At 47.2% G+C, this 14549-nt stretch overlaps 2 protein-coding genes across 3 annotated transcripts in view; one reads left to right on the top strand and one right to left on the bottom strand.

The window, feature by feature from the left end:
• Positions 1-14549, top strand: part of LOC142560111 (uncharacterized) — a 185600-nt gene that overhangs the window by 110285 nt on the left and 60766 nt on the right. The window lies entirely within an intron of this gene.
• The window catches only part of LOC142559802 (uncharacterized), a 17977-nt gene continuing 13428 nt past the window's right edge, over positions 10001-14549 (bottom strand). Inside the window, exons 5-6 of the mRNA XM_075671462.1 lie at positions 14202-14499; positions 10001-12573 (exon numbers count right to left, since the gene is read on the bottom strand). Of these exons, the coding sequence (XP_075527577.1) occupies positions 11581-12573; positions 14202-14499 (1291 nt within the window). The 3' untranslated portion in view covers positions 10001-11580. The remainder of the gene's footprint in view (positions 12574-14201; positions 14500-14549) is intronic.

The following is a 14549-nucleotide window of genomic DNA, read 5'->3' as shown; positions in this document are numbered from 1 at the left end:
TGCTACAATTTCAATTATAGGTATGCTATACGGAACGTCTCTGCTATTTCTGAAGCACAAACATCCGAACACTGTCCGTCCGAACAACTGACGCAGCACGTGCTGACGAGAAGCTGCATTAAAGCGCCACATTGTCAAGACGACACTACGCAAGCAACCGTATAGAAATCCAACACTTCAGCCACGATGCGATGGGCTGTGTGAGGCAGTGACAGTGCTATCCTCCTCGCAGACTACGAACAATGGACACAATTACGCCTCGAGCAAACGGTTCTCACTGTGCTTTGTGTTTACCACTAGACGAACACAAGTGATGTGCACAAACCATCACCTCATGACTGTCGTATGCCGTCAACATCACCGTCAAATAATGTCCAATCAACGCAAACAGCAGAGAAAACTTCGCCTACATCAATTTCCATAGTGGGTGGGATCCGCATTTTCTTTTGAAGTTTTTAATTTAGAAAACTTTATTAAAATCGAGTATTTGATGTACACAATCCCTAGTCTTCCCCAAACGATTGGCCGAATAAATTCGAAGTTACATGTTTTTACGTTTTCATGTTATTAACCAAGTGAAAAGGGGTTGCCATCACCAGCAAACGGCGATAACTCTGCTATCTATATTCATCTCAGTAAAAAAAAAAGAAACCATTATTTGCGACATTTACAAAACCTACTGTTCTCCACCTGTGTAGAGTGCAAAGTAAAACTAACGAATCTTTCATTACAAACCAACGGCGTGTCGTATATACCATGTATGCTTACTGATATATGGTTGCGGTTTATACACTATTAACAAATTCATTTAGCATGCAACTTAGCAAGCAGTATTGTGCGCCTTAAAGTCGAGTGGAAGCAGTCACTTGTTCTTGTTTTCGCAAAAACCGGGACAGAGGTGCCTTAAAACGACTCAGATACTATGGCAGCTAAATACGGTTTGGTGATTGAAATAGCGTCGGCCAAGCAAGACAGTCCTGAAGGAAAAGCCTTTACATATTGTCAATCAACGCGGCGCTTCTATACCCAGCAGTGACGCCACAGAGTACCGTGTGCAGTTCATCAGTTTGCTCCGCGCTTTGCTCTTCACGCTTACGCTGCAACAGTTCATCATCATCATCATCATCATACTTTTGCGTCTACTGTAGGGCGAAGGCGTCCCCCACCAACTTCCAATTGCCCCTGTCTTTGCGCTAGCTGATTCCAACTTGCACCTTGAAATTTCCTAATTTCATCACCCCACCTAGTTTTCCCGCCGTCCTCGCCTGCCCTTCCCTTCTCTTGGCACCCACTCTGTAACTCTAATGGTCTACCGGTTAACTACCCTACGAATTAAATGGCCTGCCCAGCTCAATTCTTTTTTCTCGTAAAGTCAACTAGTTATTCGCAACAGTCAACTGCAACAGTTATTTCCGTGTTACTCCGCTTTGGCTTTACCTAATGAGGCAACGAGAGAAAGAGAAAAAAAAGTGAAGATGCGCGCCCAGTCTGCTACCCTACGCAGAGGAAAGGGGGTTAAAGGTAAAAAAAAGGAGTGTCGTTTCATCTGTAGGTGCACGTCGGAACAGTCGCTTACTGAGGTCCCTCGACTACGATAACTGCAGTAATGCGCGCATCACTTCCTGGGCTTGTGAGGTACGTGACCACGGTGCAAACACTTTTGTCACCGTAAATAATCTTGAGCCCAGGTGACCTAAGGTGTTGCGGGTTGTCCTAGTGGGGACCAATGCAGAGTTGTTCGGTAGACTCCTCGCACCCGCAACAGTCGCACGGAGTTGTCTCAGTCATCCCAAATGAAGAACAAAAAAGCCCATGACGAAATGTAAAAGAAAGGAACGCTTACGACGGAACAATGCAATATTATATATTATAAGTTTGAGAGATACCTCTAAGGAATACTTATCCTTCTCCGTGAAAAATTAGCGCAAATTAGGTCTCGGATTGGGCTTGAAATGGGCTTCGCATATACTGTACTCCAAGAACAAAGACGTAAGAATAGGGAAAAGGTATGATGACCCGTCAGGCCCTCGGCTTCATTAAAGGGGCTACGCATGAGGAAAACAGACAATGACGCCACAAAGAGTGTAGGAGTAAATGATTGTTTTATTGTAATATAAAAAAATATTAGGTAAAATGGAAATGAAAGCGCATGAAAATAGAACTTGCCGCAGTTAGGAACTGAAAGCCCACGCATTGTACACAATGCGTGCGCTGCTTTACCAATTACGCTACCCAGGCGGACATCATCCCGTCAAATTTGTTTATTATTTTTTTATGTGTACAAGATTAGACCTGGAAGTGTTAGCCAGCGCCGCTTCCGACCATGTCGGTGGATGGGGAACGTCTTTTTAAAAGCAGGCAACTGGCCAGTAAACTCTCGTATGTACTACTTCATGGCATCAAGGTTGCTAGATTGGACGCCCTCGCTGTGCGCTTATTTGTTAGTTAAACATATTGTTCGTTAAACATCACGGGAAGGTAGGAGCAGTCAAGCTGCCGTGATGCAGCTTTTATCCTGCCATCCCCACCGCTTACGTACATCAGTGTACTTACGTGTGTAAATAAACTTCTATAAACTTCAGTTCTATAACGGGAAAACAGAGAATCATGCCAAAGAAAGCACAACGAATGCTGATTGTTCCAGGACGGAGTCTTGTTCTAATTGAAAGTTCATTTCTCTTCTTGGAGTTGTTGTTCGTTTTGTCTTGCTTATTGCTTTCCTTCTAGCTGCAACATTGAAATAGCGGGCTCTATTCGAAAAGTCAAACTTTTCATTTTGGTCGAATTTAATTAACAACGAAGACGACAAAGACATGGCAATGGAGGATGGTTGAAGACTGCCCTGGTTTGTGCGCCTTTGATGGCGGCGGATGTGGCGAAGGTGTTTACATTATTTATTTATGCAGCGCTCTCGGGTTGGGTCCACCGGTTCAACCGAGAAGTGATCGTTCGCAAAATGACAAATTATTCACAGATGGATGCCAGTTTGACGACTTAGTGGCACGTACCAAATGTATCCGTTAAATACATATCATCCACTGTTCCATTAACAGGCTAATGTGCTTCAGATATACCTATCAACCGACATCGTTACTTCAGTTCTTATGTAAGAGTGTATTTTTGTCGTTGTTCTTGTTACGTAGAACGGAGGTGGCGCTTAGCTGCACTACATTGTCAATCGGCATACAGTGTTTATACGTGTAAGCCCGTTCGCTGGTACTTTCATTCGGCGCATGCATACGCTTTGTATGTGTATCCACAAATATGTCTCCAAGGACGCTGGACCGAGCCAGCAGGCAGCAGCCACTTGATCCGAACTCGGAAGCATAAAGAAAGAAAGCTTCGCTTTAGAAAAAGTGATAGCAGCTGCCGCACCGAATACACGAAGATAGCGATCGCATGTGTCGCCCTTCTCGTCTCTCTGTGTATCGTATTGCTTGTTCTGCTAGACACCAGGTATAACAATAAAACATCTTTGAAAGAACGGTCTGACTGCGCGGATGAAGGAATGCAGACGAAAGGAAAGAAGATTAGTGCGAGAACGACAAATGTGCTTCGAGTGCTATTGCGCAAGTAAAGAAGCGCATTGCGCCATATCGGCGGCAAGCGTTTCGCACTCTCTAAGGTCATCCGCAGTAATCGAACAGTTGTCGGTCACACGACATGGTGGCGGTTGCTTGGCCGAATCTCATCTGGCTGTAAAAACAGCGTCGGCACCCATGTCACACTTGTTGTCTGCCTTGGTTTTCAATCTCTCAATTAAAGTCCGCGTACATCCGCATAGATGGCCGGCCGCCATGAGAGCAAATCATGCGAAGCTCCCGCTTTGCGCGCACATTTAACGCGCCAACTGATAGGAGAGTTGTTACCGTTCGTGCCGTTCGCACCGCCTCTTTTCCTTGTATATTCGTCTTTGTGTGCCCTGGTTTATTATTAGTAGTTGAAGCCATTCTTAAAGAGTGCCACGTTGTTCATCGTACAACTACGGCGTACCATCCTCAAATAAATGGCCTTACGGAACGCTTCAACTGTACGCTCGGCGACATGTTTGCCATGTAGAGTCACGTGCAATATGACCTGCAACACTGGTACTGGTGGTCGAAGGGCTCCAATACTGTACGGCTGCGCAGACACTCGGTAAGTTCCAGACCTAAACACAGCTTCAATGAGTGGTATTTATTAAACTGCCATTTCGCACCGTCTCACGTTGTCGTCTGCAATAGGCACGCGCCTGCACTACACTGCATTGCACGGGAAGCATATGAGAATATTAACACCATTCGGCACATTCAGGTACACAACGCAGGTTGCTAACAAACCACGAGCTACCACCGCATTATTGAATTCTCCATCTTGGCAGCTTTGATTCGCTCACAGGAAATGAAGGAAGCGGCGCCTTCGTTAGTTCGCAGAGAACGCAAACATAGTGAAATTTGACACGCGTCCATAGCAGCAACCCGGTTATACAGTAGTCGCTGCCGCTCCGCCTACCAATGCACTGTGCTTCGCATCTTCGGTTGGTGCTTCTTATTCTATGCGTTGTGGTGGTGGTTGTCGCCGGCCTCGATCGCCAGGCTTTAGCCTGGCGATTTATCCGTCTGGGCGTCTCGTGCATTATCACTGGGGTATTGTGTCACACTGCAGTAATCTAGTATTCTGTTATAAATGAAAAAAAAAATGGACGTGAAGCGTCGTTGCGGGTTGCAGTTGATCTTTCTGTAAACGTAAGATGTTGCGGGCCGACATGTGAAGGCTTCTTCTTTTGTAGGCTTCCCAGAAGCGTGTCCCTTTATTAACGGTGCAGCTTGGGCACGCCCCGAGTAGCTAAGCTTGCGTATCGGTAGATCCCGCCGCATGTAGTGCTTCTTCTCGACGAAACCGCTCGATTGTGCAAGACGCTTGTAGCGGAACCCGAAGTGGGGACCGAAACTGGGTGCCTTGCGTGGCTATACTTGCGGGGCGTTCCTCGCGTCGTGCGTTAAACTTGCGGGCACGTTCGCTTGGCGCTTCTGCGCGCTTAGGCTTCCCTTCGTCCCGTCTTCACCGGGTAGAATGTAAGTCGTTACGTGACTTGACTTAAGCTGTCTTTACGTGCTACGACTCGTAAGGGGTTCGACTGTATTACAGCGAAGCTGTTAGCCTCTAGTTGGTCGGGATTTTTTCGGGGCGTTCAAACTTGGCGCTTTTTTATGATTATGGCGATGATGACTTATTGGCAGCCACTTTGAAACGGGCGGTGACAAACAGTCACCTAGGCTGTTTGATTTAACCAGGTATGCTATACATGCATACAAAAATGCTAGAAAGAAAAACATCTTCTTAATCTTGTTTTCTTCCTCAAAACCTCTCTATCTACCTCGTACCGCTACTTATGCCTGTAACATGTCCGGTCTTATCAGTCTCTTCCCTGCATTCTTTCCACCAACACTCTAAACGTCTCTTGTTTAACTCGAGTGATGACCGCATGATGCTTCCGTCCACATTAAATCCAAGCTCTTCTGTAACGCGAACGTTATCTACGGGTCTCACTGGGGATCTCACCTTCGCAGTCCATATGCACGTGTTGAGTGGTCTCTAGATTTTTGCTGCAGCATACACACGTCTCACCTTATTGCGACTATTTGGTCCGGTATGTTTTTTTTTTCTTAGGCAACCAGCTAGAGCCTGAAATAGCAATTCACTGCCCTTTGTGTTATCGTACAGATTTTCCCTTGCTTCTTCTAATTCTTGTAAACCTCCATGATCTTTTTTAGGTTCTATTTCTTCGTATCCAATTCACTGTCTCTGTTTCTCTCACCTTCTTTCAGAAGACTCCAGGTTGTATATTTGCACTTCCAATTGCCCTGTACTTGGTTGCCAAATTTCTTGACATCTTCCTCCATTCTGTGTCCACGTTCCATTCTGTGTCCACGCAGGTACAGATATCTGTGCACTTTAGCCGCCCATTAAATTTGATCCATGTTCCGGAGTCTTTCTTGAAAACTAATTTTCCTCTGTGCTTCTTTGACTTCAAACGAGGCCCAATCCTTGTCCCCCTGCACTGCCTCATTGGTGGTTTTGTCGTGGGCTACCAAAGCCAACCGGCCTACCGATCCTTGGTTACCATCCAGCCCCGTCAATATATCCGCTGTTAAGCATAGAATGACAGTTACGAACGTTAGCGCTGGCACCATTATTCCTTTCCAGATTCCACGCATCACTTCATATATATCGTAGCCCCAAAGTGTCACTTTCATTATTAGAGCATTCCGCTTCCTTTTTATTTTCAGATTATCTTTCTGGGTCAGTAAGTCTTTCCTTCGTTCATGTATACGCCGAGGTATTTATACGGCTTGACCATGGGAATGGCTTGCTGTTGAATTGACACCGCGCGCTTACTCGTCTCTTCATTAAACGGTATATTTTCCGATTTCTCTGTGCTAAACATGAGGCCTAGATTTGTCGCTGCGTTGCCACAGATATGGGCAAGTGTCTCTAAACGTCTTGCATTGTCCGCCAGTAGCACTAGGTCGTCCGCATACATAAGTCCGGGGGCCTTCTGTTGTACCATTTGTCCATTACGCATGTAATGATAAATCAAACCGTAATTCACTGTTTTCCAGTCATCTTTCCATGTTCTTAACATAAAGCGCGAACAAGAATGGAGACAGTGGACATCCTTGCTTCAATCCTTGGCAAATTTCCGCCACTTCATTATTTTCGGCCTTCCCATACAATTTGTACTCGGTTGTCTTTATATATTTCCCTCAGTAGCTACACGAAATCGTCATCTATGCCTTCGTGCTCGACAATATCCCATGACTACTCCCTGTCTACGTTGTCGAAAAAGTGCCTTCGCGGCTTCCTCGGTGCACTTCTCGGCTGATGTCAATGACCGTAAAATTCATTGCCTCAGGGGGCGTCCAAATTTCCATGTTTACGGCAAGCACTGCCCTTTCAATTGCGTATACCCCTGCCTTTCATCCTCTGGAACCGTGCCCACTGCGATTTGCACTTCTTTCGCAGATAGGTATCCTAGATAGATAACATAGATAGGTAGATACCTAGATACTCTAGATACCTAGAGGCAACCTCGATAGATATCCTCCTATGGCTATTAGCTTGCTTCGCGATCCCTGCGCCTCGGCCTCGCCGTACGCCAATCACTCCGCCCATTATCACCACTAGATGCCTCTCCTCCGTTGTGTACCACATGCGTTCTTTGGCTTTTGCTATCACCTTCCTAATTGGTTTTCCTGTAAGCGCGCTAATCCTGGACTCATTCGCCTGCATCTGCCCTCGTTGTTATATCGCCGGTTGTACTTTACGCATTTTGGAATCCCCAACAATGACAAGCTGACGCTGCTTAATCCTCTTCCTCGCCGCCAAAAGCTGCACCTGGGGTCGCGATGCCCTCATTCTTCTCTTTGTTGTCTTCTACCGCGACCGGCACGTCAGCGGTAGCCCCTTCGTGACCACCACTGACGTGTCCGCCCCTGCTTCCCCCCCCCCCCCCCCCCCCCCCGTGGTGGTTTCGGCTTTCTCAACTACTCTCGCTTCGATGCCAGCCCCGTTCGCCGCGCTCGCATCGAAGCGTTTACCATTCCTTTGCGGAATTACGGCCCTGGGCTTCATTTTCTACGTTGGCTAGACATCTGTAAAGCAAACAGCTCCGTGAAGTATAGAAATGTTTTTCAGCCAAATTTTTTTTTTTCACGTGCTTGGAGAAACTAATGGTCACCGATAAGAGGTGCGTAGACCATAAAGACCGTTGACACGCTACTTTCTTAGAAGCTCGTATTCAAATACACGGGAACGACGGAGAAATTGTTTTTCACGGCAATCACTGCATCGATTTTGATGAACTTTGTTACGCCCAAAAGAAAAAGTTCACATATAGCGACTGTAGAAGCAGAACGTTATTTAGGCTGTCATTTCTTTCTATAGACACATTGTTGAAAATCGCAGAATCGAAATAAACTCGATTAAGATGTTTTCAACTCTGTAACTCGGTAATAAATAATTGCATCACAGTTGTGTGAACTGCACCCATCAAACTGTATAACGTGGAAAAAATTCAGGTAGTATATACTACCATGAAATATAGCACTAATCTTTTAGTTGGACGTTTCCTAAGACCTCGTAAACGTCGTAAAAGTGTGCATAAGCTATATATTCATGTATCGAACTCGTCCGTTGTATACGCTCTAACAGACTCAGTTTATAGAACCGCAGTATCTATGTTTGGTGCAGACTTAAGGATTTGTATACTTCTTGCTTCAAATTCGTGTTTACACGTACGAAGTTTCGAGAATTTTTGTACAAGAGAAATGTTGGTGTTCAGCTAAAATTCTGCTTTCTTGAGTCACTAGAATTTCACTTTCTCTCCTAACTGCGGCAATCTTTTTTAATAATTTGTCCCGTGGTTGTCTCATAATAGCATTCTTTGGGTTTTACATATGGAGCTCCTTACAGATTCAGAGTTCGCCCCGAGCCAACGCTTCCTATTAAGGCGCAGCTTCAGCACAAAAGCTGATATTCAACTGCACCTGTAAATAGGAAAGGCAGTCAACGGGCGTCGCGCAGCTGCATGTACAGTTCGCTTTGATAGCGTGTGCTGCTTTAATGATATGTCGAGAACACGAAATTTTCGCATCAGCAGTGTGAAGGTATCAATTTAATATTCTGTCATTTTTTTATTTTTAAGGCGGAATTTCCAACTGGACTTACTGGCAGCAGAAAACTGCCGTCCACGCCAGCCGCGCAGGCCTTAAAAGAATTTTTTTAATATTTGGGGTTTTACGTGCCAAAACCACTTTCTGATTATGAGGCACGCCGTAGTGGAGGGCTCCGGAAATTTTGACCACCTGGGGTTCTTTAACGTGCACCTAAATCTAAGCACACGGGTGTTTTCGCATTTCGCCCCCATCGAAATGCGGCCGCCGTGGCCGGGATTCGATCCCGCGACCTCGTGCTCAGCAGCCCAACACCATAGCCACTGAGCAACCACGGCGGGTCCTTAAAAGAATGTCTTGTTGGGCTAGCTGGTGACTGTTCACCTTGGTTAAAGGCACGAAACATACGCACGCACGAGTCCCGCCCTCTTTCGCTGTGTCTGTGTGTGAGTCTCGTGCCTTTAACCAAAGCGTAAAGACTGTTTGGCTGCCAGCTGAAACCCGAATTTGTTCAACAAACCGCGTGCCACCACGGGGCAAAAGAATAATTGTCATCGCACACCCTACTTTCAAATCTTGTTTTCGAATCAGTCGTCAGTTAGCCCATTTACGGCTGAATGCTGCACCGCTGAGTAGAAAGCAATGATCGTAACAGTCAAATAACCACTCTGCGGTTGAAACGAGGCCGTGTGTAAGTGATGTTCTACCAATGTTGAATGGTTGTTTCGGGGTCACGGAAACTGCAGTGAATGTGGCAGCTTTTCATTTGTGTATGTGTTACCTGTCTGTCTTACCTCTTTGTGTCCGAGTTACCTGTGCTGACATTTGCGAATTTTTTAACGTCGCATATTTCAACCACTATCACATCCACGCCCTTTCGTTGTGATTTCGTAGCATCGGGTGTGATGGATCCGTGGTAGAGGGCATCGGGAAATTCGACTACCTTAGATTTTATTAACATGCACCGATACAGAACTAGTACACAGCACCATGCGTTTAACCACTATAGAAACTCGGCCGCAGCGACTGGGTGGCTCCCACGTCCTCAGGATCAGCAGTCGAGCGCGATAGCTACGGAGCCTATACATCCGGGCCGCTTTTATTGCTTCATTGTAGTTCGAAACGTAATTTATATTTGTTCTGTGGGATATTACACAATAATAATACTATGAAATGAACCATTTGTGGCGCATTTTTTGTTTAGCTTGAGTATATAGCATGCGCTTTCATTGAACGTTTTATTTTGTGGCCGTATTCTGTTTAGCAGTGCTTCCATAGTAATACTTAATTTTGTTTTGAATTCTTTTACCCTACTGTAAGTATGCAGATGAGGGTATACACAAAATATTGAACGCATACCAGGTTATATGGTGCCTTACATGTGGCTTATATAGCACTAAATCACGACTCTCACGTAGTGACTATAAAGCCCTGTTTAGCATATTTTCTGCACGAATATATTGTCAACTGGTAATTGCTATAAACCGGTCATCGATGCTGCTAAAATAAAGTGGCCACACGGCTTCTCAACACCGAGAAAAAGTGCATTCAATAGATAGCAATTTCCAATGTGATAGCTTGTTTATTTGGTCGGGAACTTTAAGGATTTCAAGAACAACAAGTGCTACAACTCACTACAAATTAACTGCAGCGCATGTCTTGCTTCCATGCACACTAATTCTCGCAGCTTCGAGCTGGCGCAGGTGAATGCGTAGCCTTACTCTTGCATAACTTGATATCAGCATGTGCTCCAGAGAATCCTTGTGTCGCTGGCATGCCTCCAGACTGCACTGAGCCCTCTTGATTAAATATTCTCTCACAGCCTTTAGAGGAGATTTCAGGGTGAACAGGTTGTCAGTCCAGGACGTGATTGTTTTAAAGTGCTCTTCGCAGGATGTGAGCGAACTCATAACTTCATCGCTCGGATAACATAAGTTCTTACCATCATGAACATACTCTTTTAGTGCAGTGAAATATGCATGCTCATGGCTCGTCGAGCCCAACGTTGCAGCTCTGCACTGCTCGCAGTTTTTAGCTTTTTTTCAAATTCCTTTCACAAGAAAGCCACCAATATGGTGCAAAATGCTGCACTCAACTGAAGTCAGTGCTTCTTCCAGTCATTCCGTGAGTGGTTCGTGCACTGGGGCACGCAACACCGGGCACTTGGGACCAGAAAACGCCGTGCACGTGTCTCTCTCGACCGACCGCAACGACATGTGGGGAGCGCAATGGCGGCCGGCGGTCGCAAGGCGGCACTGACTCCTTCACAGAATGACTCCACCCCCCGAGAGGGCGCGCGCGTCGCACCCTAGACTTTTCGTAGTTCCAGTGCCCCCTGGCCAAATTCAGGGTAATGAAAGAAAATAAAAACACCTATTGATCACTCTTATACTGTAAAACGTATATATGTATATGTATAACTTATTTCTCCATGATGTATCTAGACGTGCGCTTGTAATGCGTTGCCGGTCCATTTTATCCAATGGAAAACAAAGCGCCGTCTTGGGGAACGCCACGTGATAGACAGCGCGCTTGCTTTCTGCAGCCAATCCAATCCTTTTTGACGCCAACGCTAGCCAAAGCGCTGCGCAGCACGCTCCGCTCATGCAGCTTTAAGCGTACCGTGTTCCTCGCTCCGCTAGCCCGCTTACGGCTAAGCGGACGGCGCATGCGCATTCGCGCTTCCGCTCCGCTTAGCTGCTTAGCGGAGCGTAAACACGCTCAACTAAAACACTCTAGTGAAATGCCGGGCGGGCCCGCGGCGGAAGCGCAGTTCGCCGTTAAGGGGCCCGCATACACAGCCTCGCTGGTCACCTTTCACAGAGTGGAAGGGCACTGAGTTTTTTTTTTTTCTGTAGTTCCCTACGTCGCGAAGCAGGCACATTTTTGTCTTTGTGCGAATACGCACACTTGTAACAAGGGCACGTCACAGTTTTTCACCGTCTGCTGCACCTAAAAACGCTCCGAGGTACCACGCTGACGATGTCGCTGCTGCCACAAACGCGACTATGCCGGCTTTGAAGTGGTGCTGAGAGAAGGGCCTTTTGCCACCCGCTTCAGGACGAGTCAGCGATGCGCGCATGCGTTCCTTGTATCCCAATATGGCATCGCGAGCTCCAGTCCAAGTGTGAGGTCCCCGTAGCCTGTACTGATAATTCAGCAATGGCGATGTAACCAGCGTCCAGTACAATTTGGGGTCCGTGAAGAACAGTTTAAAAAAGCTAGGCCTCACGCCGATAATGCCAGCTAGGTCGTCGACGTAGCGCACCCGATCTATCATCAGAGCATGCCTTGTCGTGGGGATGAAGGTGGAGGTTATCTTGTTTTGTGTCGCTTCTACGTCAGCTTTCATCGCTTCCTTGGACGGAAGGCGTAGTTTGCCGGACAGCACCAGGGCCATGTAGCGGGCTTGCATCTCGAAGGCCTGCAGCATGTTCGAGCTCGCGTCGATGAAACCCAAGAACGCCACGTTAGGGTTATCTGGGGGAACGATCATCTTGTATAGGAGGAACCTCTCTCCGTTCTGCGGCAACGCGTCCGTCGGGAAAGGCAAGTCTGCCTTGAAGCCCGTGGCGAAGACGACGGTGTCCACTTCCTCTTCGACGCCGTCCATGACCACACCTGTTTCGGTGAATCGTTCGGGAGCGCCTCGGGGTTTGATGGTGCCGTCCAGCAACTTGCCTTGGATGTAGTTGTTGACGACGAGACCCTGAGTGAGGATGTCGTGGCTAGGTTCGAGGCCGAACATTTTGTGGTTCCAGGCTTCGTTGGCGATGGTGGTGAGAAAGCGCGAGTAGTAGGAGCTGGGCAGCCAGCTGTACAGCCACAGTCTCAGCTGTTTGAAGGCGTACTCGTCTAACGGAGTTCCTCGGTAGTGATTCGGGAGTATCCAGTTCACCCTCCTGGTGCTCAGAAAGACCTGCAGATAGAGAGCAACGATGTATTGAGTACTCAGTTGCTCTACCTAACGTAACGAAAAACGTGTTTGTGTTCTGCCAACTGTTAATCTAAGCTTCTGGTTCTGATATCAACTCGGAGCACCAGCGCTCCCTGAATATGCAAATATGTTCATTACATGAAGCAAACGTGTTTTTTTTTTCGAATCATGGAATCGGTGAGCTGTACGTTCCTCGGCAAATTCAATTCATAAATGTATTATTATGGTAACATGCAACGTTAAAATTGAATTCTTTGGTTTTACGTGCAAAAACCAAGGTATGATTATGAGGCACCCCGTAGTGAGGGACTCCGGATTAATTTTGACCACCTCGGGTTCTTTAACATGCACCCAATGCACGGAACACGGGCGTTATCTGCAGAAGGAGGGGGGGTGTGATAATTTTTCGCTAGGACAGAACCGATTGTACCATATCAAGAGCAGCAGCAACTACAGCAATGACCACAACAACGACGACGAAGAAACAGCTGACCAGCCATTCTTGTGGCTCTGAACTCATTCATTGCAACAACAGTTGCTCTCCCAACCAAATTTGCACTTAACTTTGAGCAGAACTCGCGGAATTCAGTGATATCGCCCCGAACTATGTACAACGACGAAAAAGATGGCGACATGGAATGGAGAGAACGACGCCCACGGCGTGATGTCTACAATGACGTGACCTGGACACACTGATGATGATGATGATGATGACGACGACGACGACGACGACGACGACGACGACGACAACGACGACGAGGAGGACGGCGGATTGATGACGCCATCCATAGAGTAGTGGATTGGACAGGGAAAACCCTCGTATGGAGCTCTGCACTGCCGTAGCAGTAAAACGTTGTATGTGGTATCTTTATCTTATGCAAAGTAAACGAACTCGTCGCGGCGGATTAGCGGCTGTGGTGTTGCGCTGCTAAGCACAAGGTCGCGGGATCGAATCCCGGCCGACACGGCCTATTCCGATAGGGGCGGAATGCAAGAAGCGTGTCTCGTGCATCGGGAACACGTTAAAGATTCCGTGGTGATCAAAGCGAATCCGGAGCCCTCCATTTCGACGTGCCTCTATAATTAAATCGTGGGTTTGGCGCGTGAAGCCGCAGAATTCAATTCGAAGTAAACAATGCATTGTCACAAAGACACCACGAACTTCTGTTAGGTTACCAGGGTGCATATAGATCGCTTCTTCGAGACTTATTGTCATTTCTACATTTACGTTCTTTTTTTTTTTGTAGGCTTGCGTGTTCGTGTTTGTAATAGTCAAGTGTTCGACGAGTTTTCGTCGAACACTTGTTTTGAACACTTGTCTTGAACACTTGTCTTGAACACTTGAAAACTCGTCGAAACACTTGAAAACTCGTCGAACACGACGAAACTCGTCGTGTTTGTAATGTGTGTGCGTGCGATATAAGGAACAGGTTAGCTTCAATTTCTAATGCAGCCTACCTTCCCACTTACCGTACAGTTATAAAAAATCAAACAAAAATAACAACGCAAGACACAAAGACGCGCGCCGCAGCGTAAAGGAATGTACGGATGCACAGAGTAAGCCCTGTCCCGAGCTCTCAGCTGATGTGGCTGGCCGCAGTAAAACTAACCTGCCGCGCAACGGAGGCCAGGTTGACCGCCACATCGATCGCGGAGTTGGCGCAACCCACGACGACCGCGTTCTTGTCCCGGACCCTCTCGTCGACGTCCTTGTAGTCGCGGGAGTGCATCACCCGGCCGCGGAACAACTCCTGACCCGGGACGTCAGGCATCAGCGGAGTCCCGTGGTGTCCGCAGCACACCAGCACGGCGCCGAAGGTCTCTTCCCACTCGCGGTCTGCCGCCGAGTCGCGGATCCTGACTGTGCCGTCCTTGTCGAGTCTGAGCACCTCGTGGTTGAACCGTATCCTGAGAGTATAACGATCGTAGCGCTGCGTTTGAAACCACGAAACACCTAC

Source organism: Dermacentor variabilis, chromosome 10 (genome assembly GCF_050947875.1).
Source record: "Dermacentor variabilis isolate Ectoservices chromosome 10, ASM5094787v1, whole genome shotgun sequence".
Lineage (NCBI taxonomy): Eukaryota > Metazoa > Arthropoda > Arachnida > Ixodida > Ixodidae > Dermacentor > Dermacentor variabilis.
This window is presented reverse-complemented; position numbering and strand designations above follow the sequence as displayed.